The 26093-nt window shown below is 35.3% G+C and overlaps 3 protein-coding genes across 3 annotated transcripts; 1 reads left to right on the forward strand and 2 right to left on the reverse strand.

Annotated features, from left to right (window-relative positions):
• Positions 1–1976: 1976 nt before the first annotated feature.
• Positions 1977–3860, reverse strand: LOC137923261 (uncharacterized). Its single transcript, XM_068766460.1, has one exon. The coding sequence runs from the start codon at positions 3736–3738 to the stop codon at positions 2164–2166; it is 1575 nt and encodes a 524-aa protein (XP_068622561.1). The 5' UTR covers positions 3739–3860; the 3' UTR covers positions 1977–2163.
• A 2078-nt stretch (positions 3861–5938) lies between these two features.
• On the reverse strand, positions 5939–7324 carry LOC137925555 (protein FAM185A). The gene has a single exon (XM_068769017.1). The coding sequence runs from the start codon at positions 7233–7235 to the stop codon at positions 6159–6161; it is 1077 nt and encodes a 358-aa protein (XP_068625118.1). The 5' UTR covers positions 7236–7324; the 3' UTR covers positions 5939–6158.
• A 579-nt stretch (positions 7325–7903) lies between these two features.
• Tti1 (Telo2 interacting protein 1) lies at positions 7904–22848 on the forward strand. Its single transcript, XM_068766496.1, has 17 exons — positions 7904–8190; positions 8342–8484; positions 8845–9019; positions 10223–10415; positions 10971–11115; positions 11860–12022; positions 12416–12624; positions 13886–14077; positions 14679–14879; positions 15494–15664; positions 16425–16646; positions 17050–17192; positions 18083–18178; positions 19247–19550; positions 20898–21192; positions 21710–21938; positions 22630–22848. The coding sequence occupies exons 1-17, from the start codon at positions 8000–8002 to the stop codon at positions 22840–22842; spliced, it is 3285 nt and encodes a 1094-aa protein (XP_068622597.1). The 5' UTR covers positions 7904–7999; the 3' UTR covers positions 22843–22848.
• Positions 22849–26093: the final 3245 nt, after the last annotated feature.

The following is a 26093-nucleotide window of genomic DNA, read 5'->3' on the forward strand; positions in this document are numbered from 1 at the left end:
AAGTTACGATCGTGATAATGATTTAAATGTTTTTTCGGTACAATTAAAAATTCAGTATAATTAAATATTCTTTAACGATAAAAGTAAAATCACGTTGATTGAATTGCAGCAAAAGTGCCTTGCGGGTAGCGCAAAACCGAAGGGATCTTTGGCGGAGGCCCAGGACTGCAATGGACATCTATAGGCTGAAATAATGATGATTAAAAAGTGTGCTTGACATAATTAAAGTGATGAGCAAATTTCTCGTATCCTGTTAACAAACTCGATCTCTTCAAATACCAGATTAGTCTATAAGAATCTATCTTAAAATGTATTAACAATAATTATACGATTTGCGTTTAAAAATAATTTGCCTGGAATTATTAGATATATTAAAGAACGATTAAGTGAACGTCATTCAGGAACATCTCCTGTGTCCGCTGTCATAAAAAATTATTGCTACATGTCGATGCCAAGAAAATTGGTAAATGATTCGATTTTTTGCACAATATGAGGTACTCTGAGGTTATAATTGTAAAGTGCAAATTTAGATTATCGCAACTATTATACAATAAAAAATATACTTTGTAATTTTTCAAATTCTATTCAACTTTTTACACGTAAAATAAACCTCACTTACTAATACACTTTATGTATGTAACATTCATACTCACATTACGTATAAATAAATACTAATTTAATTGTTGTAAAATAATTACACTTTTTTCGACCAAGCCTCTGCATCGCCCTGGGAAGAATCCCACAATATATTATACCTGGCTATTTGTAGTCATGCATTTATATGTATCATTTTATTACATTTCAGTGATTAAGGAGGACGCTGTCAGATATAACACAGTTCGGTACAGTCACCTACGATGTATTAGAAATAAAGAAATGGAAAGTTGAAAAAAAATATTTTGGCTAAAGAGAATTTAAATTTATGACATTATAATTAAGATACATTAATTGACATTGACATACACACACAAACTGGCTACATAGTGGACTACGACAGTAGGATCGATTCTTCATACATTTTCGCGAACAAAACGAGATATTTTTAATTGCGACTGTCTATTTTTAACTTACCATTTGGCACAAGGCTGCTTCGCGCTATATTCATAATATAAATCATTAATATCAAAGACCTTATATGTGGGCCAATGACATAGTAAAGATCGCGGGAAGTCGCTGGCTAAGACCGGTTATCGTTGCGGTCTTCTGAGGAAGCCTATCCTTAATAGTGGACATCTTTCAGCTGATAGACCTCTTTTCGGAAATGTTTTTAATAGCCTTCCAACCTCAAAGCCTAAAAATTTCAATAAAAATCTGCAGGTTTTTTCCTATTGATTTAAAATACTTACTAATTTCAAAACTTTACGCTAAGTGGAATAAGTAATCTTAAAATTATTTTTTCAGGTAAAATCAAATATAATTAATAGTGAAAACAAATAACAATACTTAAATAGGCATTTATTTAAAAAAAAAAAAACATTATAATCGCAAAATAAAATTAAAACAAACACTTATCTAGCTTAAATCGATTCCACGTTAGTGTGTTACATCCTTAAAACTATTCGTTTTAATTTTTTTTTAATTTTAAGTATGTATTTTGATTTAAGCCCTATGCAACTAGAGGATGGAAATAAGATTCGATTTTTAAACAGTTTACGGTCGTCGACCACAAAATTTCTGTTATGTCAAATGACCGGATTATACAACCCAAAGGTTTATAGTAAGCGTGAAGTAATGATTTTTTTATACTCTTTTGCTCGATAGATAAATGACATAGTAATAAATCAGAATTATTCCACAACGATGATGTTTAGAAACAATAACAGTGAAAACAAAGACAAGAATTTTATTAAATAAATAACTTTATTGCTAATCAATATCTTTCGTTGGTTTATAAATAGGAGTATACAATAATCGTCGACTTATCTAAAAGTAATAAGAAAGACTCTACTTATTATTCACGATTGTACATGAATATCTACTTAGTAGTTACAAACTTCATATCGTCCCTCGACCTCGTGACATGCGCTTTATCCGCCAGAGTGAGAAGACAACGGTGAGAGAGCGAGCCGTCCGATTAGGTTGCGACTTCGAGTTTTCACTCAGGCGCTCATCAGGTACTCGAGTGTCTTAAATTTAAATAAACTTTCATCTTAATATGTCTCCTCAGAGAGGCACGTTCGGTGGGGTCTTGCACGGCTCCGGAGGCGGCGGCCGGCGGTCTTCGGGCGAACGCGACTGGTAATAAGCACAATAAGGCAACGGATCCCAGTACGTGAACAGAGCTTCCCTTGTGTCTAGCACTGTATTGAGAAGCTTTCCCACTGTAGCACCGTGCCCGCAGCGCGTTTGCCCCTGGCACAAGTAAGGCAGCGACACTCCTACCCTAGCTCCAATTGCCACCATCCTATTCCCTTGACCAGTGCTTATATTTTCATCGCGAACTAATCTAAAAGATACGTGACCCGTCATGGGCCGTGTTGGCGACAGACGCAAAACGAACTTCTGAACCCAAGCGTCTGCTTCCTCATCTTTTTGCGGCACCAAGCCCTTCTTGGAAGAGTCAACGCGGCAAGTTACGTTATTAACTGCACGAGACTCCTTCAACGTGGTGCAAGTTATCACTTTCTCTCCCTTCGGCTCTCTTACAATGACCCAAGGCTTTTCCGCGCTAATTTCACGCGGAAATCTAAAGTGGGACCTGTCTTCAGGCATGATGAAGCGTAAACGGTCTCTGGCTCCACGTGCTCCGGCGCTGGCGATAAAATGCCGTCCCTCCTTCGATGCTCCACTCTCGTACCAGCTGCGGACGTCTTCATCACTAGTCACGACCCAGAACTGCGGCGTGTTGAGTCCAGCGGTGCGACTTACTCTCATCAACTCCAGCGGGTCGTCCAGAGCCACGACATCGCGCGCACTGGGCACGAAGCACTGGCATCCCACTACTTCCAGATGCGGCTTAGCCAATGCGTCGTAGTAAGCCGGAGTAGTTGAACTGACGGGAATATAGAATACCACGGACTCCCTGTCGACGATTTCTTTGAGAGCACGGGCGTAGGCCAACGGGTCGGCTGGATTTGGTCGCGGAACTGTGTAGAATCTGTCGACGGCTGCCGAATATTTCACCAGTGCGAATTGTCCCTCTATTTCGAAAGCCACAACCCTCGCTCCGGCTGAGTGGAAATTCCTCGCCAAATGTAGAGCCTGTATCGAGCTGCCGCCACTTATGAGCACGGTGCGAGGTTTCTTTGAATCTTTCGACATCGCCCGTCCGATTAGTTTAAGAACTCCAATGGGACACTGAACACACTTCCAAAAGATGAAAAGCGATGCGGCGATCCACAGCGTCGGTAGTACTACGAGGATTTGCTTCCAAGCGGGGTGTGTTATGAGGCTGAGCAGGGCGAAGAAAGGTCGTAGACACTGCCGGGGGAACCAGGTGATGACTCTTAAGAGTTTGGGCAGCTGCGCGGGTCTTTCAGGAGAGACGGCGCGTTCCTCAGGGATGAGAGAAAATGTTGATGAGAAGGAGCGTCTGAGGGTCGTGAACGGAGGCGGCTGATGAGTGCATCTCTTGACGCGGGGGGAGAACACTAGTTCGGTGTGCGACCGCGCGAGGCGGGTGAATTCGGGCGCGCAAGCCGGCATCGCGGCGGAGTCGGACTGTCGCGCGCGCTGCCAGCTACCGCATATAAACGTCCGCTTATCACCGCCGCCGTCTCCGCCCACCCCGACACTCATCTTTGCACCCAATTAGCCAAGGCGCGTTTAAAAAGTAAACAAATCCGGCAAGCAATTCATTACCAACTAAACTTTAATTCAAATACATTCAATAACAAATTAATGAATATTATTATTTCTAATTATGTTGGTGCCATTTACGCGTCTCTATAATGCTTCATCGGTACTGACTTCGTGAAACTAAATGAATGCAACATTAAAATTACAACATTATTAAATGAGTATATTTATTTTTCAATTAACAATACGTCAAAACATCTCATTAACTAACGACTTTCCACTGTAATAAAGGTAAATAAAAAATAGGGTCATCAAAGAACAATTTTATTTCCATAATCAACCTCTTTGCCACTACGATTTATTGATAAATTTATGAATAATAACTTTTAATAAATATCATACAACTTTAACCTTCTGCCTCTCACATTAAACAACACCAATTTTTTTTTTTCATAATACCAAACTACTTTTAACATCAAACCGAATAATAAAAAATTAAAAATTCATTAATTTTGTGCGGATATATTTGATACTGTAACAATTAGATATCATTTCAACCATACGACGTTCAATTCTGGACACAGACCTCCCCCATAGATTTCGGAAAGGACCTGTTTTATGCGGCTTGCATCCAGAGACTTCCGACCTTATGAAAATATATTTTATATTATCAATATTCTACCATCAATTACCTTAATTGCTTAAAATAAATATATGTAGTGAAATGCTCTTTCAATAAAACATAAAAGTTATTAATACAACTACGAAATCATCTTATACATCTATGCATAGGATTGTTGATACATAAAAAACTACAAGAGCAGAGATCAGGTTTTTCGACGCATATTTAGCTAAAATGTTGTACTAAAGGATATTATGGGGGTGGCTTCAATAAGTTTGTAATATATACAAATATAATAGATTATAAATAAAAAAAAAAAAACATTATTAACAATTGGCATCCTGAGGTTTTTTTATGCAGTAGTTCTTTCTATAATACAACACTTGAATTCAACAATAAACAACAATCTCTGTGAATTGTTTATTATATAGGATTATGATCATGGGCAAAGGTAGACATTTTTAATTTTTTTTTTATTTTTCCTCTCCATGGTTCATTGTAAAATCCATGTGCTTTGTTAAATTAAAGGTATTCACCAAACTGTATTTTACAATATAACACCTTCTTGTAACTTTTAACACAATAAAATAATTAAACCTTCAAATACAATATTTAAATTATATATTTCTTGAAATAGATTGTTATGTATAGTGTGAAATTGATAAATGAAGACTTTATTTAGACAATCTTTATCTAAATATGTGTCTAAATATCTGATCTATTTACACCAGAGTAGACTAGTAATACCAATTTAACTAACATATATCACAAAATCTAACTTGTCAAGGAACTACAGATAATTATTTTAAATTTAAGTCAACCATTCCTTAGTAATAGCATATTCCTTAGATACTTAAAGATACATATCCATTTCCGAAATTTAAAATATCAAATAAAATATTCACTCTAAATGATCTGTGAAGGTATATTGAAATTAATTCCATTTGTAACCTAAATGTCATTATAAAAGATTGTAATAAAATTCTTTAACATACATTCTAATTGCAGAAGTCATTTAGATTAATTTGATACAATAGTTGGTTCATGATAGTTGATTGTAGTAACAAAAAAATATTTATAGATTAAATATAAACTTGACAATTTTAAATTAAAAAAAATAAAAACATAATATGCTTATTTCAAATGTGTTTTGATTTTATAAATCTAAATGAATAAACGCAATTGACATATAATATAGGCGATATAAGTTATATAATATAAATGCATCTATTCCTATATAAACAAAGATTTATGTGAAATTGTGAAACAAAATGTAATATTGACACATTCAATTAATCTTCATAAATAACTTGAAAACTGTAGGTTTACAGGAAAGGCTTCCAAAATAAAAATGTGTGAAAAATATAAACATATATATATAAGTTTACAGAAACAGGAAGGACATTTAGTTGATTGTGGTTACAAAAAATTATAACTAAAATAGACTTAGTAATAAAGAAATTATTCATATTTTGAATTTAGAAGTTACTGTAAACCTATTATTTTTGAGTCACAAGATACTAAATTATTGACAAAATAATATTTACAAAAATAAATAAATTACCTATTGTTTTTTGGTTTAAAATCTACAATTTATATTAAATTATTCTTCTTGGATATATTTATTAAATCTACACTAAGAAAATGTATATAAAATTGTATTTATTATAATTTTGAATTGTCATATAAGGGATATAAGTCAAATTGATTTTGACAAAATTTTGATAGAATACAAAGATAACATTAGGAAAATATTTATAAACAGACTACAATAATTTTTTAACAATTTGACAGCTCATTAAACTATAAAAGGTAAGTGAGTTTCTTTTAATTCAATGGAACCATTCTTACATACTATATGCAACTCATTCTGCGGTTCTTTTTCAAACCTAAATCTCTTCGGATGTGAGTCATCCATAAACCTGCCTAGTTTCATTATCTTGTCATCTACTGTTATTTTTTCTGCTATTAAATTAGTTGCTGGAAGATTATTAATTATGTCAGGTATTAATAACTCAACCTTCCCTTTTTCATGTATAAATATACTACTTTTCTCAGTTAATTGTGAAGCATGCATGAATACTTCACCACTCTTCAATGATGCTTGTAGATTCCCAGAGAAACTTGCTATGTACAAATTGCCTTGTTTGATGACATCAATCATTACTGATCTATGCAGATGATCCAAGCGTATGTTACCCATTAATGTTGTGAAATGAGATTTATCACTGTAACATGACTTGACAGCGATAGGACCAGCATGTGTTGTAACTATGAAAGAATTCGCCATTATATTGTGACAATTTATTCCAGAATTTAAGCCAGTTTTTAATTCTATATTGGAAGCCTGTAGTCTACCACCTGTGTTCACTTGTCCTTCTTTACTTTCTACCTTAATGTTATTGGCTTTAATATCCGCAACATTAACCGTTCCTTTTTCCGTTTGCACAACAAATTCAGCGCCTTCTAGTTTCGCCAAAAATACAGAAGCACTTTCAGTGGTTGTGACTTGTACATTTAATTTATATGGTACTTGTATTACACAGACATCGTTTCTATCAGTAGACGTATTTTTATTGAGCAATTCTAACCGTTTAGATGTTTGTTTTACTTGAAAATCACTTGCGTCCTTACCTTCACTGTATAAAGTCATAGTCAGTTTATTATGTGCTCCGATATCATTCACGTCTATTGGCTGGACCTTTACATGAATAGGGCTTTCGATAAATATGCTCGTATTATTATCTATCGTCTTTTCTACCGTTCGAACGATATTTAATTTTTTCAAATCAGGCAAGCTGCAGAAATCTAACACAGTTAACCTCAAAACTTTGAGGCACTTATGTAAGATTCGCTGTCTTCCCAAAGAGAACATATTGATTTAATATCAATTCTTATTACTTACATTAACATTATATTTCTAGTTAATTTAAATAACTTAATTAATTTTCGTTATCCTACGGCTTTTAGTTTGACACCTGGATGTCAAAATTTAATGTATTTGACATTGACAGAGCGAATTGACTCTTGAACGGACGTTGATAAATTCTATTTTCAAAATATTCATGGCATTTGTAAAATTTTCATTTCATGAAACAATCACAAAATAGTATTTAAAATTCATTTAAATTATAAATACCCAAACATAGTTAAACAGTTTAGTGCATTGTAATCACATTTCTATCTAAGATTCATAATCTAATTGAGAAATCAAATAGGCATACAATAATAGAGGATTTAGTATAAAGCATTACTTTATGACGTTGACACAAGAAAATAAATCAAGAGTACTAAATAAGAATAAATAAGAAAATATAATTTGCTAAGCATTTGTCATTTAATATTATTTTAACCACAAATCCGAATTAAATTATTGAAATCCAATATTTGTTTATTCAATGCAGGACGTCATGAAATACCGATTTATCTGTTATTGATTGTTGACATTGACATTTTGACAACGAGGGTCCGGTAAGCTTTACGGCCCAAAACAAATATGTTTGCAAAATAAAGTTTCACAGACAAGCTATTTTTCTTAAAGAACAAGTCACCCGTGAAAAAAAATTCTTTCTATTCCATTTATCAATATTAGTAAAAGTGTACAAAAGAAGGAAATTGGTTAAAAAGATCCTTCGCAAAATGAATTTACATGTTAAAGACGCATTTGATAGAATGAAACCTGTATGCGACGTAATAATGGTATGCCCCACACTGGAGAACGTATTTAATTTTGTGACCGTTGTGAAAGATTTAAAGAAGGAACATGTACAGGAGTTGCAGCAGTATCTTCTTTATCCTCTCATCACTCACATCAGATCTCCGGAGATGAAGTACGTTGATAATATACGAATTATTTTGAATTGGATTTCACATAAATCATTTCATCATCAGTTATTTTTGCTTTGTAATTTTTTAATTTAAAAAAAAGTGACTATGTGTATAAATCTGATAAAAACGCAAACTATTTTGTATATTTTCCAGGAACAAAATTGAACTACAGAGAATTGTAGTAGATGCAATGATAGTTGTATTGGAGAAAATAAGTGTAGATAGTTATGAGATGTGTTTGAAAATATTGACAGGTCTTTTGCCAATAATATTTGATAAGAGCAAACCTGGGATGAGTAAGTTAAACTTATTTACACTGGTTAAAATAAGATTTATAAGTAAAACTAGTAGTAGTATTTCATCATTTCTGTCATAGGACATTCCTAGCTGGACATAGGCCTTCACCCATGATTTCCATTAAAACAATGTGGCAAGCATTCTGTTTTTTTATGTTCTTAACAAAGTCATCTGTCCATCTTGATTTAAAGTATATCTCATATATATGTAATATAATTTTCTTATATCAGTATGGATAGTAATAAATATTAAACATACAAATTTATTCATAACTAAAAGAATGACATTCTCTCTGTTTGATTTATTGAAATGGTAATGGAAATGCCAGGTATTATAATTAATTTTGAGTGATTTCTCAGTTGCCAGTGTACCGGAGGAATTGAAACTAAGCATAATGAGATGCCTCACTGCACTGATGCTTGATATTACTACTACAATAAGAATAAGACTTTTTAAGGCACAAGTACCTTTACTGGCACAGATTGTTTTTGTGTCTGTACACATTGCGAAACTTGAAAAGTTAAGATCATTAAGGTTAGTTTTTTTTAATTATTTATATCAAATGTACCCCCAGAACATAAAAACTTGTTCTATCGAACGAAAATTATCAATCAATTTGTTGCCTTCGAGAGAGCTCATGATTAGGTGCTAAGCTTCTGAGTTGTACATGACACCCAGACAAGCTGTAAATGAGAAAGAATGTGTCCTTTGAGAGATATTATCTATGGTAGATATTACTACCCACAAATGTCGAAATTAACATATAATAATAGGGGCACTGGAGAGTAATGTCACTTCTGTTGACATATTTTACAGAAAAACCACTCAGCCTTGTACATTTGTATACTAGGTAGCAAAAGTTTGTTGATAATAAAGGTGAATATATTGTTAATTAAAAATAAAAACTTGTTAAAAATGTGGCTAATAATAATAAATTTAACTTAAGAAAGCGGCATTACTTTCTGATCCTCCTTATAAATTTAAAATGTTCGTTAAACAAAAACTTGTTAAAATATCTTATAGTGTGAATAAGTTTTTAAGTAATAAAACTTGGTAAAAAGTGACCAGAACCAACAGTTCTGTCTCAGATCGTTGTGGGCTCTTCTCCAATCAGGGCACATAAAATTGTATCAATAGAATTCAGCTTTATGGGCATGCTTAATACACAATTAAGTGGTCCCTGTAATGATTATATATATGAATAAATGAATATTTGAAATTGACTCTAGTTTCTATTAAATTAGTAAATAGCTATAAAGAGCTTACAAAATTTCTATGGGAACTAATGCCTAATTAGTGGCTTCAGCACTCAAACACCTCATGATAAGTGAAATAACTATATATAAAGAAACAAAAAATATATTATGTATAATGTCCTTTAATTATCTGGTTTTTTCATATAAAACAAAGACCCTGGTATCAGGCTGGAAAAGAAATTGTTGGATATTTGGTGGTTTTTTAGGTAACGGCTTAATATACAGATTCTATTGTTTAAGGAATAGATGTCAGATTTGCTAGGGAAGTTGAGAAAGGAAACCAGTACCTGGCTGCAATTAATTGTCTGTCTGCCTCGGCCCCATGTACTGCAAACATTATCCCATTTTAAGTTTGTTATTTATAAAATAGTTATCTCCTTACATATATTTATTTGCAGTTGTCTCGGTTTTATATTTTTATAAGTTATTACTGTGAGAGCATTATAAAATACAATCTTATTCATAAAATTCCAATTTTCAGATTGGCGGCAATAAAATGTTTGATGGCACATACATCAATACATGAGAAACTAACAGATGAATCATACCATATAAAAGACAGTAACATTGAACCTCTGGCTGTGGATTTGCTTTCGAGCATTTTGCCGGGAGTCATGGCAGCGCTGCAGGATGTTGCCATGTCCACAGATAATCCGGGTCACGCTGTAGTTGTGGTAAATACTTCGAAATTATCTAATAAATAAGATCAACCTGTTTATGTTTTTATTTGTTTTTTATACTTTTTACATTGACAATTTAAGTTGCTATGCAGTTTTTGTGTGTGTGTTTGTTCTTTCAGTCTTTTGTTGCGCATTATTTTACCTAGTTTTTTAAAATTATAATTAAATTACCAACATTATTTTAATTTATTTAATTCACATATACAGTCCACACACTCGCCAACTAAGATGAATATTCTCTTTCTTACTTTGATTTATTTTTAAAATTTGCTTTTTATTACACTGCATTTCATCGAAATTATTGCCAAGTTTGGTTTTTATTTTTGTGCTTTTGCGAAATTAGCGTAAACTTCCAAATTTTTTACAAAAACCCTATATACATTTCATACAATTAAAGGTTTTCAGACACCTAAGGTATTTAAATATTATATAATAGGACCTTAACTTTAATAAATTATATATAATGCAAGCCAATGTTTGTTTTCCAAAGTAAAAGGTTTTATTGTCAAAAAAAAAACAATAATATTATTTATTTGGTATGTTTTTCAGTCCGCTTTAAACGCTATACATCGCGTGCTTTGTACAACAATGCACGACAAGCTATTAGACAAGAAACGCGGTGTAACAGCACAGGATTTCGCCAATATGATAGCGGCCAAAAGCAAGAGCTCAGAGAACGATGTAAGCAACAGGGGTAATAAAATTTAAAACATATTATGAATATCGCTGAAAGCATGGTTTTTGGATCTGTTCCATTCTACATGATTTATTTTATTTTAACAAAATGTTCATGAAGGAGATTATTATGCATTATTTTTCTACATGTCTACAGCTTAATACAATTTAATTTACAATTATTAATATGCATGTAACTAAACTAGATTTTCTTTAATAATTCTATTTTGTATTGTGCCGCGCTTATTTAATGTCGGTATAGCAGTGGCAGTTTAACCTTGACACATCATAGATGGCGCTGTTAATAATGGTGTTACGATGGCGTTTTATAAGATAATTTCTCTGGGCTATGTAGGCATATGTTTCAAAGAGAAAGCATTAATGCTTTGTTCTAAAACAGAGAAACAACATTCAAAGTTATTATTAAAATTATCGATTCTTTATTAAAAGTTTATTCTTTTGTATTTTAAATTATCACTGACATCTCAAATATCAACTGCTTTACCGATCGGCGACCGCAATAGACCACCACTGTTTTACCGACACTAAATAAGCGCGACATAATAAAAAATCGAATTATTAAAGAAAGTTTCTTTACAAATACGTACAAATGAGAAATAAATATTTTATCAATTACTAGGTTTAAGTCCAAGGGCAAGTTTGTACTATATATATAAATTGAAAATCAATGTAAAGTTCTTTAACAATAATTCAATGGTAACATCTATGAAAATAATTTATTAATATAACCTTTTTTTTACAGGACTCAAGGACATCGTGCGCAGGTCGCAGGAGTGGTATGACATGGCGAGTGAGAAACTGGCGCTGGTGATCAAAAGTCTGGTGCCCCTCAGCACGCACGACCATGTCAAGGTCAGGAAGGAGTTCGCCGTGCTCTGCGCGAGAATACTCACAGAATGCAATGAGTTAGTACTGACATTATTACGCTATGAGCATAGATGTATATTTGAATAAATAGTCTACACCAGGTGCATAAATCATGGTCACGTGTCTCATAAACCAACGTCATATTTTCCATAAATCGTGATCACGTATCCCATAAATCAGTCAAATTTCCTTAAATCAAGGTTGTGTCCCATAAACCAAAGTCATATTTCCCTTAAACCGTGGTCGCGTTTCCCATAAATCAACGTCGCATCGCCATAACAGATTATTGTCTATTGCGGGATAGTAAGGAATAAATAAAATTAATTTGAATATTCAACATAGCGTTACTCAAAAATATTAACTGAAATGAAAAGCTTACTCATGTATTTTAGCTCACGATTATGTTATCTATATTTACTTTTTAATTTTAGATCAATGCAGCATTCAATACCAATAGTCCTCGATGTATTGATATCCCTGTCAAAGGACGAATATCAAGAGGTGTCGACGTACTGCGCGGGCACTGTGAACGCGTATTTCTCTAACACGCCGGAAGAACGTACTTTAGATACGATGGACAATCTCTGCACAAACTTGCATAACGCGCTCATAAATCTGCCGAGGATTCTTAATAATATTGGTATGATATAATTTTTTTCTCATTTAAACACGCTATTGGGGGCCCTTGGCTCCCTCCTATCGTATGGGACAGGGCATTACAATATAATTATAATATATAACATCCTTAATAAAAATATTTATTTACTTTCACAATTGAACAAATTATTGCATATTTTCATAGGTTTTTGGTTTGTTTATTTTAGCTTTATTTGTTTTAATTTAGTGTTGTTTTTATGGTATGATATTACTATTTCTACTTACACACACAAATCGTGTGTAGTAATAATGATATTTATCATTATTATTACAATTTTGGTTCATCGTGGTTTATCTCTTTGGGCTGGTTTCTGCAACTAAGTGACATTGCGGATATTTTGCGCCAGGATTTACTATAATGTAACCTAACTGAACTCCTCGAGAAATTCCAACTCTTACTTTATGTCATTTGAAATCTCAATTGTCACTTGAAATCCCAACTTTCACTTTATGTCACTTGAAATCCCTATTGCCACTTTATGTCACTTCAAATCCCAATTGTCACTATATGTCACTTGAAATCCCAATTGTCACCACATGTCACTTGAAATCCCAACTTTCACTTTATGTCACTTGAAATCTCTATTGCCACTTTATGTCACTGAAATTCCTATTGCCACTTTGAGTCACTTCAAATCCCTACTGTCACTATATGTCACTTGAAATCCTAATTGTCACTATATGTCATTAGAAATCCCAATTGTCACTACATGTCACTTGAAATTCCAACTTTCACTTTATGTTATTTGAAATCCCAACTGCCACTATATGTCATTTGAAATCCCAACTATCATTATATATCACTTGAAATCCCAATTATCACTTTGTGTTGTTGGGGTTCCTGGATGAATCAAAACAAGTGGTCAACCTGCTTATACTAATCAATGCACTGTGTCAATTTTACAAGATTGTATCTCGGGAATTGAATCCGCAACCTACGTTCGCAAGTTTCAGTCTTCTACAGCTGGATTATTGCTCCTATATTTACATACGTTTATTTTCAATCACGCGAATTTACAACGCGGTCACTTCGTCATTTGAACTATAAGACGTCCGATGGTGGACATAGGCCTACCCCATTATTTCGAATAAACCCTGTTTGAAGCGATCCGTCGTAGTCCAAGTTATAGGTGGATGTCATACGCTGCGCTTGCCGATTCGTGGTCTCCCCTCCAGAACCTTAAGGTCCTAGCTGAATATATACTTATTGACGTGGTGAAATAAGATTTTAAATCATGTTTCAGATTCAAGTCGCAAGTTGGCAGCACTGAACCTGGTCCACGGGTACATCAGTGTGCTAAGCGAAGGCGCCGGGCCTCAGAAGCTTACCGCAGCGCTGACCTCCCGGGGCACTCTGCAGGCGCTCTGCGACGCGCTGCGACACGCTGCCGCCCTCCACACGCGACATACACTCATGACTACGCAAGCTAATAGAGGTGACATTCCAATTTGTATTCTATGCAGTACAAGATAAGGTTGACGATCGATTGAACTCTTGGTTTATTCAGCAAGCTTGCGTAAACATCCATAACTATGCTGTATGATGAATAATAGTTGCCTGAACCTCTCCAAGCACTCCTCCAGGCTTAGATATTCTTGACTCGTGATTAAGTAAGGAATTGAAGTAACAATGTAATATGTACTCTATAACATGAGCTATAAAGTCAAAAGTTGAGTGAACGGTACAATGGAAAGCAGTGTACCTCTAAGCTTAGACAATAATGACTATGTAAGGAATTAAAGTAACATTGTAATTTGAACTCTATTAACTACGGTATAAATCCATGATTAAGTATATTCTACAATGTGATGCAGCAAGCTTTTGGGCTCTGATATTCTTGACTTGCTAAAGTTGGCTTCAGGCTGACTCCCAGGTTCAAAAAACTGGCAGTGAAGCTGTTAAGGCCTTCGCATAAATATATACTTTGTTTTGAGACAACAAGTGTTTCAGTTCATTTTTAAATGGTAAACTTTGTACGTTATAGATACAAAAAGGCAAATGCCTTTGATAATTTATTTAATCTTTTTTATTTGTAGAAGTATTAGCCATACCGGAGACGAAGTCGCCGTGGCTTGACTTCCGTCACCTGGACACTGCCGAGTGCCTGAAGCGGCTGACAGAGATCTGCCAACTGCTGGGAGAGGCTGAGTGCGCCGAACTTCTCCTGGACCATTTGCTGGAACTGTTCCAGCAGAGGGAGTGCGAGTTGGCTTTCATCATCAACTGCTTTGGTTCGGGTGAGCTAAGATCAAATGAATATTACTTTTCTCGTTTTATAGCAACTCTATCTGTATAAATACAAGTAAATTAAACTATTTTATTTAAAAAAGAATCAGTGGGATTCTTCCTAGGACCAGTAAGACTTTGGAGGTAATAACAACATATATTCAGTCGAGCTTTGACCGTATTTATACAGTGATTGTGAATAGGTAGAAATAAAGGTTTTTGATGACAAACAACCTTTACATTTATATCTGTCACCGATCAACCTGTATACACATATAAATTGATCAATATTTTTTATTTACAAAAAAATAATTTGATCCATGGGTTAAGAAAAAGCTAGTGTAGCTAGTGTTGCTAGCTAGTAACATAAAATATTTTTAATTATGCTACCTATTATATATGAAAATACCTATATGTTGATATAATGAGGTGAATTATTAAATACAACTGTTCAGATTACAGATGAATTAGATCGTATATTAATTAAAAAACTTTTTAAAACAAAAAAAATTGTTCCAAATTTAACAATACAAGTCCAGTTCTGCCAACTTAACGTAATAAAGGTTGCGTTCTTATATATCAACACGATGTAACATCTTTATTTTACTGTTTTTAAAAACTTCAGCACCGAAAACTCCACCGTCGGTTTCCAAACGCATACTGGAGACATATTTGGAGGAAGACCTTTGGTATCTGCCGTTGGAGATCAGCAGTAGCGAGTCTCCCATCAGTAAAGAGGAGACGTACGACATCAACGTGTACAACCCCAGGGCTTGGGTGAAGGACAGCGTGCCGGGTGAGATATAAGCCTAGATATATATATATATATATATATATATATATATATATATATATATATATATATAAGCACTGTACTTTAATATCGATTTTTAATTAATTTTAGTTGTATTAGACGTTACAGTGAAATTTAAAACACTTATAAAGGTAAGTTTAGTTTAGTGGTAAAAATGGCGGGGGCCTTCATCGTCCACAAAATGCAAACCCTATAAGAGCAGCAATGCGAAGTGGTTTCGTATTATTGCGGTACAGCAAGGATGTCCAGCTTTCCCCCGGGACGTGTCTCGGCAGAGTACTGAGGGGCACTGTCTCAAAAGGGGCCTTCCCCATAGATATTGAATGCGACCCTGGTGGCAGGTATATATATATATATATATATATATATATACATGGCTTGATCTGTGGATCCAAATCATTCTACACGCATCAGCTCTAAACTAATTACACAAAGAAAGTCAAATGAAAGCAGTGAAGACTACAAAAAGATTTTTGGGTATTTTATGGGTTTCAAATGCCATTGCAGCATTTCTGAAATGTTTGTGTAATGTCGCTATATTTAAAGCCATTAATAGGAAGCGTATCGCGATCTTTAGGACAAAAGGTTCCATGTGTGATGATGCTTTTACTGTCGTGGCTGATAGGCTGATGATGATAACCTATTGAGAATGCGTCGAAGTATCCGCGCGTCTTTGACAGTCTTAGTTATTTTGTATTACATTGTTTTTAATTAATATTGTTGCACGTTTTAACCGATCAAGGTCTCTACGAGGGCGCTACGGAGATCCGCTACACGGGTATAAGCTACGAGCGGCCCCGTGCTACGAACGCGGGCGGCGGGTGTATCAATCTTGCGCAGGCGCAGCGCAACTTAGTTCTGTGTTGCCAGCTCACAGAGGGCGTAGGTGCGATGGCGCTCAACCTTCAAGAGCAATTCCAGCCATACTTAGTCAAAACGCTTTGTCTCATCCTGGAGAGAGTGGGTAAGATATACAGAAGTTTTTTTATTCTACTCACGTTAGTATTTATGTGGGAAGCCCATGTCCAGTAGTGAACTTTTTACGCTCGAAATTTTGATCATAATGAGTATTTTCATAAGGAAATTGCTATTAAACCTTTCATATAACGATATAAAATTATTTTTAAAAGTAGAAGATTTATGAAACTTTATTACGTAGCCTGTTTGTCAGCAAAAATATTTATGGCTTTTACACATATTAATAATTACTCTGTATATAGTTTTTTTCACTCTGAAATACCTCACATTAATGTGTGTGATATTAAACAATAATTAATTTTTAACATAGGATAGAGTACATGACCTATATATTCATTACTTTAAAGCTTTTACACCTGTAAGTAATCACCCTGTATAATGGTTTTCAGGTAGCCGCTATGAGCTCTTGCATTCCGCTGGTCTAAAGTCCATCAATATGATCGCGCAGGCCTGCGGCCACGGCAGCGTCGCAGAGCTGATCGCAGCCAACGCGGACTACTTCACCAACCAGGTCACCGCCAGGCTTAAGAAGGTACATGATATTATTTTATCACTATATATTTAGGTTTTACACCCACAAAATACACATATGAGGATACATAAGGAATGCAACAGCTGGCCGCTAGAGCCTTAAGGTTCTGGAGTGATGACCATGATTGGCAATCACAACTTAAGATGTTCTCCTATAATATTAATTGTATATATATATTTATATATATATATATATATATGAGCTAAATATGTATGCACACTAAAGAACAACTTAATTAGCTCGATTGCCTACAGAATTTCTGTATTAGGTTCATATTTGGTCTACGCAGATATGATCATGTTTCTGAATTTCGTAATAACCTCAAGTGAAGCGATTTGACTTCACTGGAATGCCCGCATCTTTTCTCTTCTCAATAGTGCTTTGTTTAACCCACTTACTCTCTTTTACTTTAAATCTAATTTCTTTTCTTTCGTGACTCACAATATAAGTAGATTAAATCATTGGAGAACTTGAAATTGGCTATGCCTGCCCATTCTGCTATGTTTATGGAGAAATCTTTCACCGTTGTCGCTGTCAGGTTATGGAATGAGCTACCAGAACCAATAAGATGCACTTCCTCAACCTCTAAAATAGGATATTGTGTAACATTTGTTATTTATTCGTATTTATATAATACCTTTTCTACATAAAAATACATATATGTATATATAAAACTATACATTAATGTATGAGTGTATAGTAACGTATATATTTGTATGTACTCACACCTTAAACTGCCCTCTCCTTTATGTATCTCATCTCCATCTAAAGGTTGTCTGGTAGAGATCTCAAGCGATAAGACCGCCTCTTGTACCTATATATGAATTGATTCTCTTTTAATTATTATTTTTGGAGTAAATAAATACATATTCATGCAAATTCGTGTACAGGTGTGGAACATCCAGTCGGCGCTGGAAATCCTTACAGTTGTGATGGAACACAGTGACTCCAGCATCTTGGACTACCTGTACGGAATAGTGGAAGACGTGAGTTATTTAAGAATATATATTACTAGTTAGTGACAACTTAATATATCAGGGGTGATAAACTGCGGCTCTTTGAACGATTATTTTTGACTCCAATTGACTGTCTGAATTATTTCAATATTTAAATTTATATAACCTCTGTCAGCTCCTGGGAAATCGAAACAAATTACTGGTGTGAATAATGACTGTGACTCATGTAAATCACTTTGTGCATTAATTACATAAAATTGCCACTGTTTAGAAACAAGTCTCTAGAAGCTGGGCAGCGGGGTCCACTGTGTAGTATAATAGCACACTACCTACCAGTAGTGGCGATTATGATATATCCCACTCATAAATATCTCTGGGGGAAACCTATGTCTTACAATGGGCGTCTATGGGCTGAAACGAAATAAAAAATATATAACATACTATGTCACAGAAGTTTGACAGAATGAGCGCTGGTCAAAATTTTGAAGCAATCACTACTTTTTTATAACCTAAAATCTGATGTAATTGCTAGAAATATTTGTGATTTGGAGCCGCGAATCTCCTTGAGCAAGCGGTTTAATGAGATCAATATTCAAACAGTGGCTTCACAATAGATTTATGATATTTTGTACATTAACAATAATTATAATAAATTTTTAAAAAAAATAGGGGACGTGAAAAATAGGCACCGTGAAAACTGACTGCAAAAATTCTCTAATTAATTTGTAATAAGAAACGAAAACAGATTTTTTATTAAAATTTCACAAAACTTTATTGGACTACCATTCGCAAAATTCAAAACGCATATTGAAAATACATTGACAGAAAAAAGCGAATATTTAAATGACAAAAATCCTTTGCATTTAAGTTATATCTGATAAAGTGTATTGTGGAGTTTCTTCCTTTTTCTCCACATTTATAACACCATGCGATGCACAATAGAGTCAAAAATGAAATCGTAAAAAAAAAAAAAAAAGTCGTTGATCACTAAGAGTTTTGTTAAAAATTCCTTTGATGAATAAAGGAATTCTAACCTTTATCTTTTAAACTGAATAATTAGGTAGTAAGTAATTTAAGTAAATGATTATTTTTCTACAGGTCCTCCTCCACAGCTGCGACAAGTACCACGAGAAAGATCTGTACGCTTTCCTGCAAGTGTTCCTTACATTCATCACCTGCATCCGGAAGTGGTTCCACATCGAGATAGAACCAGATGCCCCAGACAAAACAATACAAGTCGACATACTGAAGGATGTACTAGAGTTTGCAAAGAACAAAGAAGAAGCTGAACGGCTGCTGAACGAGTCAGAGGAAGACTGCGGAAAGAGTGTAGAGGAGATGTACAGAGAAGATTTGAAAAGGAAAGAAGACGAGGTGTTGGATTACGACGATACAGTGACAAGTAGTTACAAATTTTTTTGAAGATAAAACCTTTATTTTCGCGGTGTTATATACTTTTTTTTATCACGGTGTAATGAATCGGCATTAATTACCGATTGATTAGATGTTTTCGTTTGGATTACTTAATAATAATCTTCTATCAAACCAAATGCAGTCAAATTTACTATTATAAGTTAAAACCATAGGTGGGACAAAAAAATAAATTTCTGGATATACATGAGTTTTAAAGATTACTTTATTGTAATTTAATTATTGTTAAATATAAATAAAGGGCATTCAGAGAGCAATGAAGAAGGCTATGCTCAGAGTTTAGATGCGAGGTTTAATTAGAAATAAGATGTAAGAGAACTAAAATCACCGAGGTGGCTCAAAGTCCGTTTGAAGTAGCAGGGGGTGGAGCACATCTTTCGTACAGCTGACTGTCATAGAGGCCGAAAGGTTTTCGCTACCATGAACCGGTAGACGCGGTGAAGATCGTAAGAAGTTGCTGGATGATGGTCAGCGCAAGATCGGTCGTCGGCGATCTTTGGGAAAAGCCTATGCCATCCAGTCGGCGTCAGTCGGCCAAAACGTAGAAATACAAAATATGACTAAGACTGTTGTAGTAATATTTTGCCGAATTATTCATGCAATACGGACATACAACATAACAGTAATAATATAATAAGTAATTGAAATAGATTTCGTAGATATAACATATCTAGCTGTGTGATACATAGAGGGCGTGGTTGGCACGACGCACACGATCTATTTAAGAACAGACGAATTGACGTTTGTCTTTATGAACCTTTTTTTTATGACCCCCGCTATTGGGGGCCTCTTGTACCCCTATTTATGGTGGGACAGAAACTTTATTTGCAATTTAATTTTTCACATAATTTTTTATTTTCTCTCTCTTCTTTCATATTTTACTTTATCTTTCGGTCTACTATCTATCTTTCATGCTACATTTCTACTTTCTTACCCTTTTGCTCTGTTCATCTATCATTCTTTCCTATTTTCTTATTACATTTTTTCATTTTACATTTTTACTTATTTTCTATAATACATTATATATCACATTTGAGTTTTATTTTATCACATTTTATCACATTTCTTATTGTATATTTGGATTTTTATTTTTTTGTATAACGTTTTTAACTATTTTCTTGCAACAAGCGAGGAATTCTTTCCTAGTTTCTTTTTCGCCTACTTTATGAACTTTGCATATAACACCCTAGAATCTTAGGAGTTGAAAACCAACGCTGCTCGGTACTACTGTTACGGTATACCCAAGCTGAGCCGGCTCCCTTCATAAAAAAAATTATGGACCAAATACAAGAATTTCTATTATAATTGTTCGTTGCAGAGGAATCCGCGCCGCTGCCGCGACACGTGACCGTCACGGTGTTGATACTCAAGCGCACGATCAACTTCGTGACGTCACAGCGCCGCGATGACGTCATCCTTTCTATGAGGATCCTGACAGCTGGGTTGCCTGTCCTGAAGGAGCACGAGGATGAGCTGCTGCCGCTGGTGCACGCGACGTGGGCCCCGCTCTGCGCCAAGTTCGAAACGGAGCCCAGTGTTACGCGGCTGGCGCTGGAACTGTTGGACACCATGGCGGTGCTCTCTAAGGACTTCATCCGAAGCCGCGCTCTTAAGTGAGTTTAACATATATGTTTACAGAAATCAATGATCAAAATACTTTATCCATGCCTTTATACAGGTTGATTGAATGTAGGTGTAATATCTTTAAATAATTCACTCCTTCACATCCAGATTTATCGGTAGAACTTCTCAAGATAACATTACAGATAAAATTTATACATCCAGCGTTGAACTTAGTTTATTACTCCAATGACATGATTAAATGAATATACAGGAGTTTGGTTATAGATTTAAAGGCTTTAAATGCGTGAATATACAGCTTCGTTGTCAATTAATGTGTAGTACTACATTCTCCCTAGAAATTCATGTTTTCAAAAATAATTAATAACACGTAATGATAATATAGAAAGTTTTATATATGTGGAAGTAATTAAAAAAAATCGATGGTAGTAGGTTCAGTTCGTCAAATCGCCCCTGTCCATTGAACACCATGATCATAAACCAAACTCCTTACCAATCTCCTGAAGAACTTGTATTAACAAAAATAAAATATTTTACCATTAACCGCAGGGACATCCTTCCGAGTATATACAAGTTCTTGAGGACCAGCTGTCAGGACAGCCTGCTGAAGGACAAGGGTTCCGCGTACCGCACCAGCAGCAGCTACAGGCTTCAGGAGGCTGCGCTAAACACACTGCCGAGTCTTGCGCGACACCTGCATCTGGACGACGACGCGCTTGACCACACTTTGTTTTGCGTTCGGAATTACCTCTCTAACAAACAGCCCAAACCACTACAGGTATCATCACATATTAAGCTTCGCCTATAAGAGCTTTCTTTTATCACATAAGACCATGATCACTGGACTCACGCTTCCATAGCCATCTTCCGCAAGCTTGACTTCATCAACGATCCATTTAATGGAGGGCCCATCCATCACACTTCTAACGGCTTAGTCACCACTCGTGAACCTTATGCCTATACACAGGGTGTTTATTGGCTGATCTGATGAGGAAGATGATCTTCGTACGTATTTGTGTTTTGGCGAACGATATCTGCTTCAAAATTGGACCATCGCCTTATAATAGTGACATATAAAAACGCTCCGCTTATGCCGATTGTACCATAGGCACAAATAGCGTGGTAAGAGAAAACAAAAGACTTCACCTCTCATGCGCGTCTGCGCAGACTGGATGCGCGGCTACTGCTTGCTTGATGCACTTTTCTCATTTTTGCTTGTCTATTGTATCCAGAGTTTTTTTTCATTAAGTTTATTTTTCAATTTATGTTGCTTTTCTTATTAATAACAATAGTTCCCTTTAAACTCTCATAATTATTTAAATTCAGATCTTTCGCTTCTTTTAGTAATAGAATTTCCACAGTTTAATTGGGTGAAGATGTACTAATCATGTCTCATAGTGTCAGCATTGTTGATGTGTTTTTGCTAGTAAAATAAAGCAATATACAACAAAAAGTCTTTCTTTGTCCAGGAATTGGCGGTGAGTTTCTTCAAGCAAATGTTGTCGTACAAGTACGGCGTGACCTGGTACCACTTGCGCAAGTTCTGCCGCAACGAGCGCCTCCTCCCCGCGCCCCACATGAAGCACATTACTCTGCAGGACGTCACCGGCACGCCCTACCGCTCCGCCGATCCGGAGTACGACAAAAATATCAAATTAATATTCAAGAAAAATAAATCTTAAATCAAACATCATGGGTATGAACTAGTTTTACTGTTAATGTTTAATAACCTAATATCATATCATCGGATATACACAGGGCAATCCCTGTAATATAATAATATACCTAAAACCAATGTTTTAGGTATATTATATAGCTCATTTGTCAGCTAAAATCTTTAAAGCTTTTACAACTAATTCCATTCATCCTGTATAAAGTAAATCACCCTGAAATATATATATTTTTTCTATTAGGATGCGGCAGTACAAAATCTGCAGGGATGGATAGTAAACAATAAATAAATATGTACTAAACTGTATTTTGAAAATGCTTGTTTGTACCATATTATCTTTGTTATTTAATATTTCAGAAACAATTGAGTTCATAAGGCGTACCATACATTGACAGAAATTGAGTTATACATTCACTTCTTTACATCTATAACCAATCATCTTGTATAATAAGTATTTATCATAAAAAAATTGAGATAATACACATACGACAGCGAGCAATGTACAAAATCTGTGTACCCACGATTTTATACATTGCTCGCTGTCATATGTGATCCTAAGGTATTTTGTAGGAATCAGAATAAAGTTCCTAACTTTTATTATTTATAAATAAATTATCTTATTACTATATATATCATATAATAATAATAATAATATATTATATAATAATCGGAGATAATATGTTCGAAATTTTTTTGTCTAAAGTTGAAGTGCTGGCTCGTGGAGATTGTAGAGTGGTCCAATTAATAATAATAATATTCGTTCGACGTTCTTATGTCATTCTTCTTATTCATACATTTATATGACATTTGTGTTGTTGCCCACATCACTTCCCTCCAAAGACCGTTTCATGGGCTGTTAAAATTTGTGAATTTCACTCTGCGTCCTGATCTGGTCTGCCTGAGTTCTTTATTTTCTCTTTCGTCTCCAAACTTGTTTAGCAATCTTCATTTTGTCCGGTGCTAATCTTCGAGGCATGCAGTGCATTGGAGGTCCGGGCGTTGTGCGAATATGATGCACTGTGGAGTGAGGTGTTTTATTTAGTATTCCAGATGGTCGGATAATTTCTGGGTACTCCACGGGCAAATAACAGGTTGTCAAATATCTCCCTTCCGCCTTTTTGTCTTTTGAATTTCGCGGCTATGTACAAAGCGCTACAGAGCTCGTATCTGGCAATACTATACATAATTTGAAAGGTCTTGACATAACCTACAAAACGACGCTATGCATGATTAGTTTGGATATTGCGTTCAACAGTTATAGACGTGTAAACATGGAGTTCACTAACGCCGAAATTCGCGCTATTTTAAAGTTTTCCTTCGTTAAAGGCAAATCCGCTAGAGAAACGTTCCGTGAGATTAATGGTGTTTTGGGGGATGGTACTCTATCACTTCGAACCGCGGAGGAATGGTTTCGACGATTCAGAGCCGGCGAAAACGACACCATGGATAAGCCAGCCGGCGGAAGACCTGTGACGACAAATACCGATCAAATCATGGACTACATCGAGTTAGACCGGCATGTGGCATCTCGTGACATCGCCCAGGAGATGGGAGTTAGTCACCAAACCATTTTAAACCATCTGCAGAAGGCTGGATACAAAAAAAGCTTGATGTTTGGGTGCCGCATGATTTGACGCAAAAAAACCTTCTGGACCGAATCAACGCCTGCGATATGCTGCTGAAACGGAACGAACTCGACCCATTCTTGAAGCGGATGGTGACTGGCAACGAAAATTGGATCACATACGACAATATCAAGCGAAAACGGTCGTGGTCGAAGGCCGGTGAATCGTCCCAAACAGTGGCCAAGCCGGGATTGACGGCCAAGAAGGTTTTGCTGTGTGTTTGGTGGGATTGGAAGGGAATCATCCACTATGAGCTGCTCCCATATGGCCAGACGCTTAATTCTACCATCTACTGCGAACAACTGGACCGCTTGAAGCAGGCGATCGACCAGAAGCGTCCAGAATTGGCCAACAGGAAGGGTGTAGTGTTCCACCAGGACAACGCCAGACCACACACTTCGTTGATGACTCGTCAGAAGCTACGGGAGCTCGGATGGGAGGTTTTATCACATCCACCATATAGCCCGGACATAGCGCCAAGTGATTACCACCTGTTCCTGTCCATGGCGAACGCCCTTGGTGGTGTAAAGTTGAACTCAAAAAAGGTTTGTGAAAAGTGGCTGTCCGAGTTCTTCGCAGATAAGGAGGGGGGCTTCTACGAGGGAGGTATTATGAAGTTGCCGTCTAGATGGAAACAGATTATCGAACAAAACGGCGCATATTTGAACTAAATCCGATCACTGTAACACTTTTTATAAAGCATTGAATAAAGAGCTAAAATGCGGAAGGGAGATATTTGGCAACCTGTTAATATGAAAAACACGTTTATATAAAAATATCTCAGGATGCGAGTGGACGAGACAGACCAAACCTGCTGAGTGCTTAAAACAGCTCCTTAGTAATTTGTAATAGAACAAAGAAACTTTGAGACGAACAAATAACCACACTACTAATTTCTTCATGACATTCATACGTATATGCAACCTTTAGACAATTTAGACTGTATTTCTTTTCGAAATTTAGCAAAAAAAAACTTGAAAATATTTAACTAAAAGGTTTTCGTTTATTCTTCACTAATTACAGATACGCTTATAAACAAACGTTTTTATCAAAATCTACTAGATACTATGCTACTTTATTATTTTGTAAATGGAAAGTCTTATCTCCGCAATGATTATTAAACTTTAAAAGGTTGTGACTTGTATAATTATCACAATAGGATTGACATATTCTAATTAGAATAAAATCCCGAATTAATAATAACGATTTAAAAAACGCCTTTAGACCATTAGATCTCCCCCAAAGATATCTGTGGTAGGATATACTATAATCGCCACGTTTGAAAGACTGGTTGGCGATCGCAGTGTGGTATAATACGCAGAAATGCTACTGCCCATTTTCTGGTAACTTGTTTGTGTGCAGTGGCAATTGTATATAACTAATATACAAAATGTAAATTATATAAAATTTTGTGTCGCGACCTAAAATCCCTAGTCTCAAACCTCGACTGCTGAACTATCATAGCTCTAAAGCGCATTCAATTTAATAGAAAGTAAATAAAACGCAATTCGTGGCAGTAGTAGGTGATTTTACTTTTTATTTTATTAAAACAATTTTGTCAATTTACTTATGTTGAAACCACACCCTCACACCAGTTCACTGCACGGTTCAGCATTTATGTTGCAGTATTCACATC

Source organism: Battus philenor, unplaced genomic scaffold (assembly GCF_028537555.1).
Source record: "Battus philenor isolate CCGP_79_NKW_IND1 unplaced genomic scaffold, ilBatPhil1.0.hap1 SCAF_10, whole genome shotgun sequence".
NCBI lineage: Eukaryota > Metazoa > Arthropoda > Insecta > Lepidoptera > Papilionidae > Battus > Battus philenor.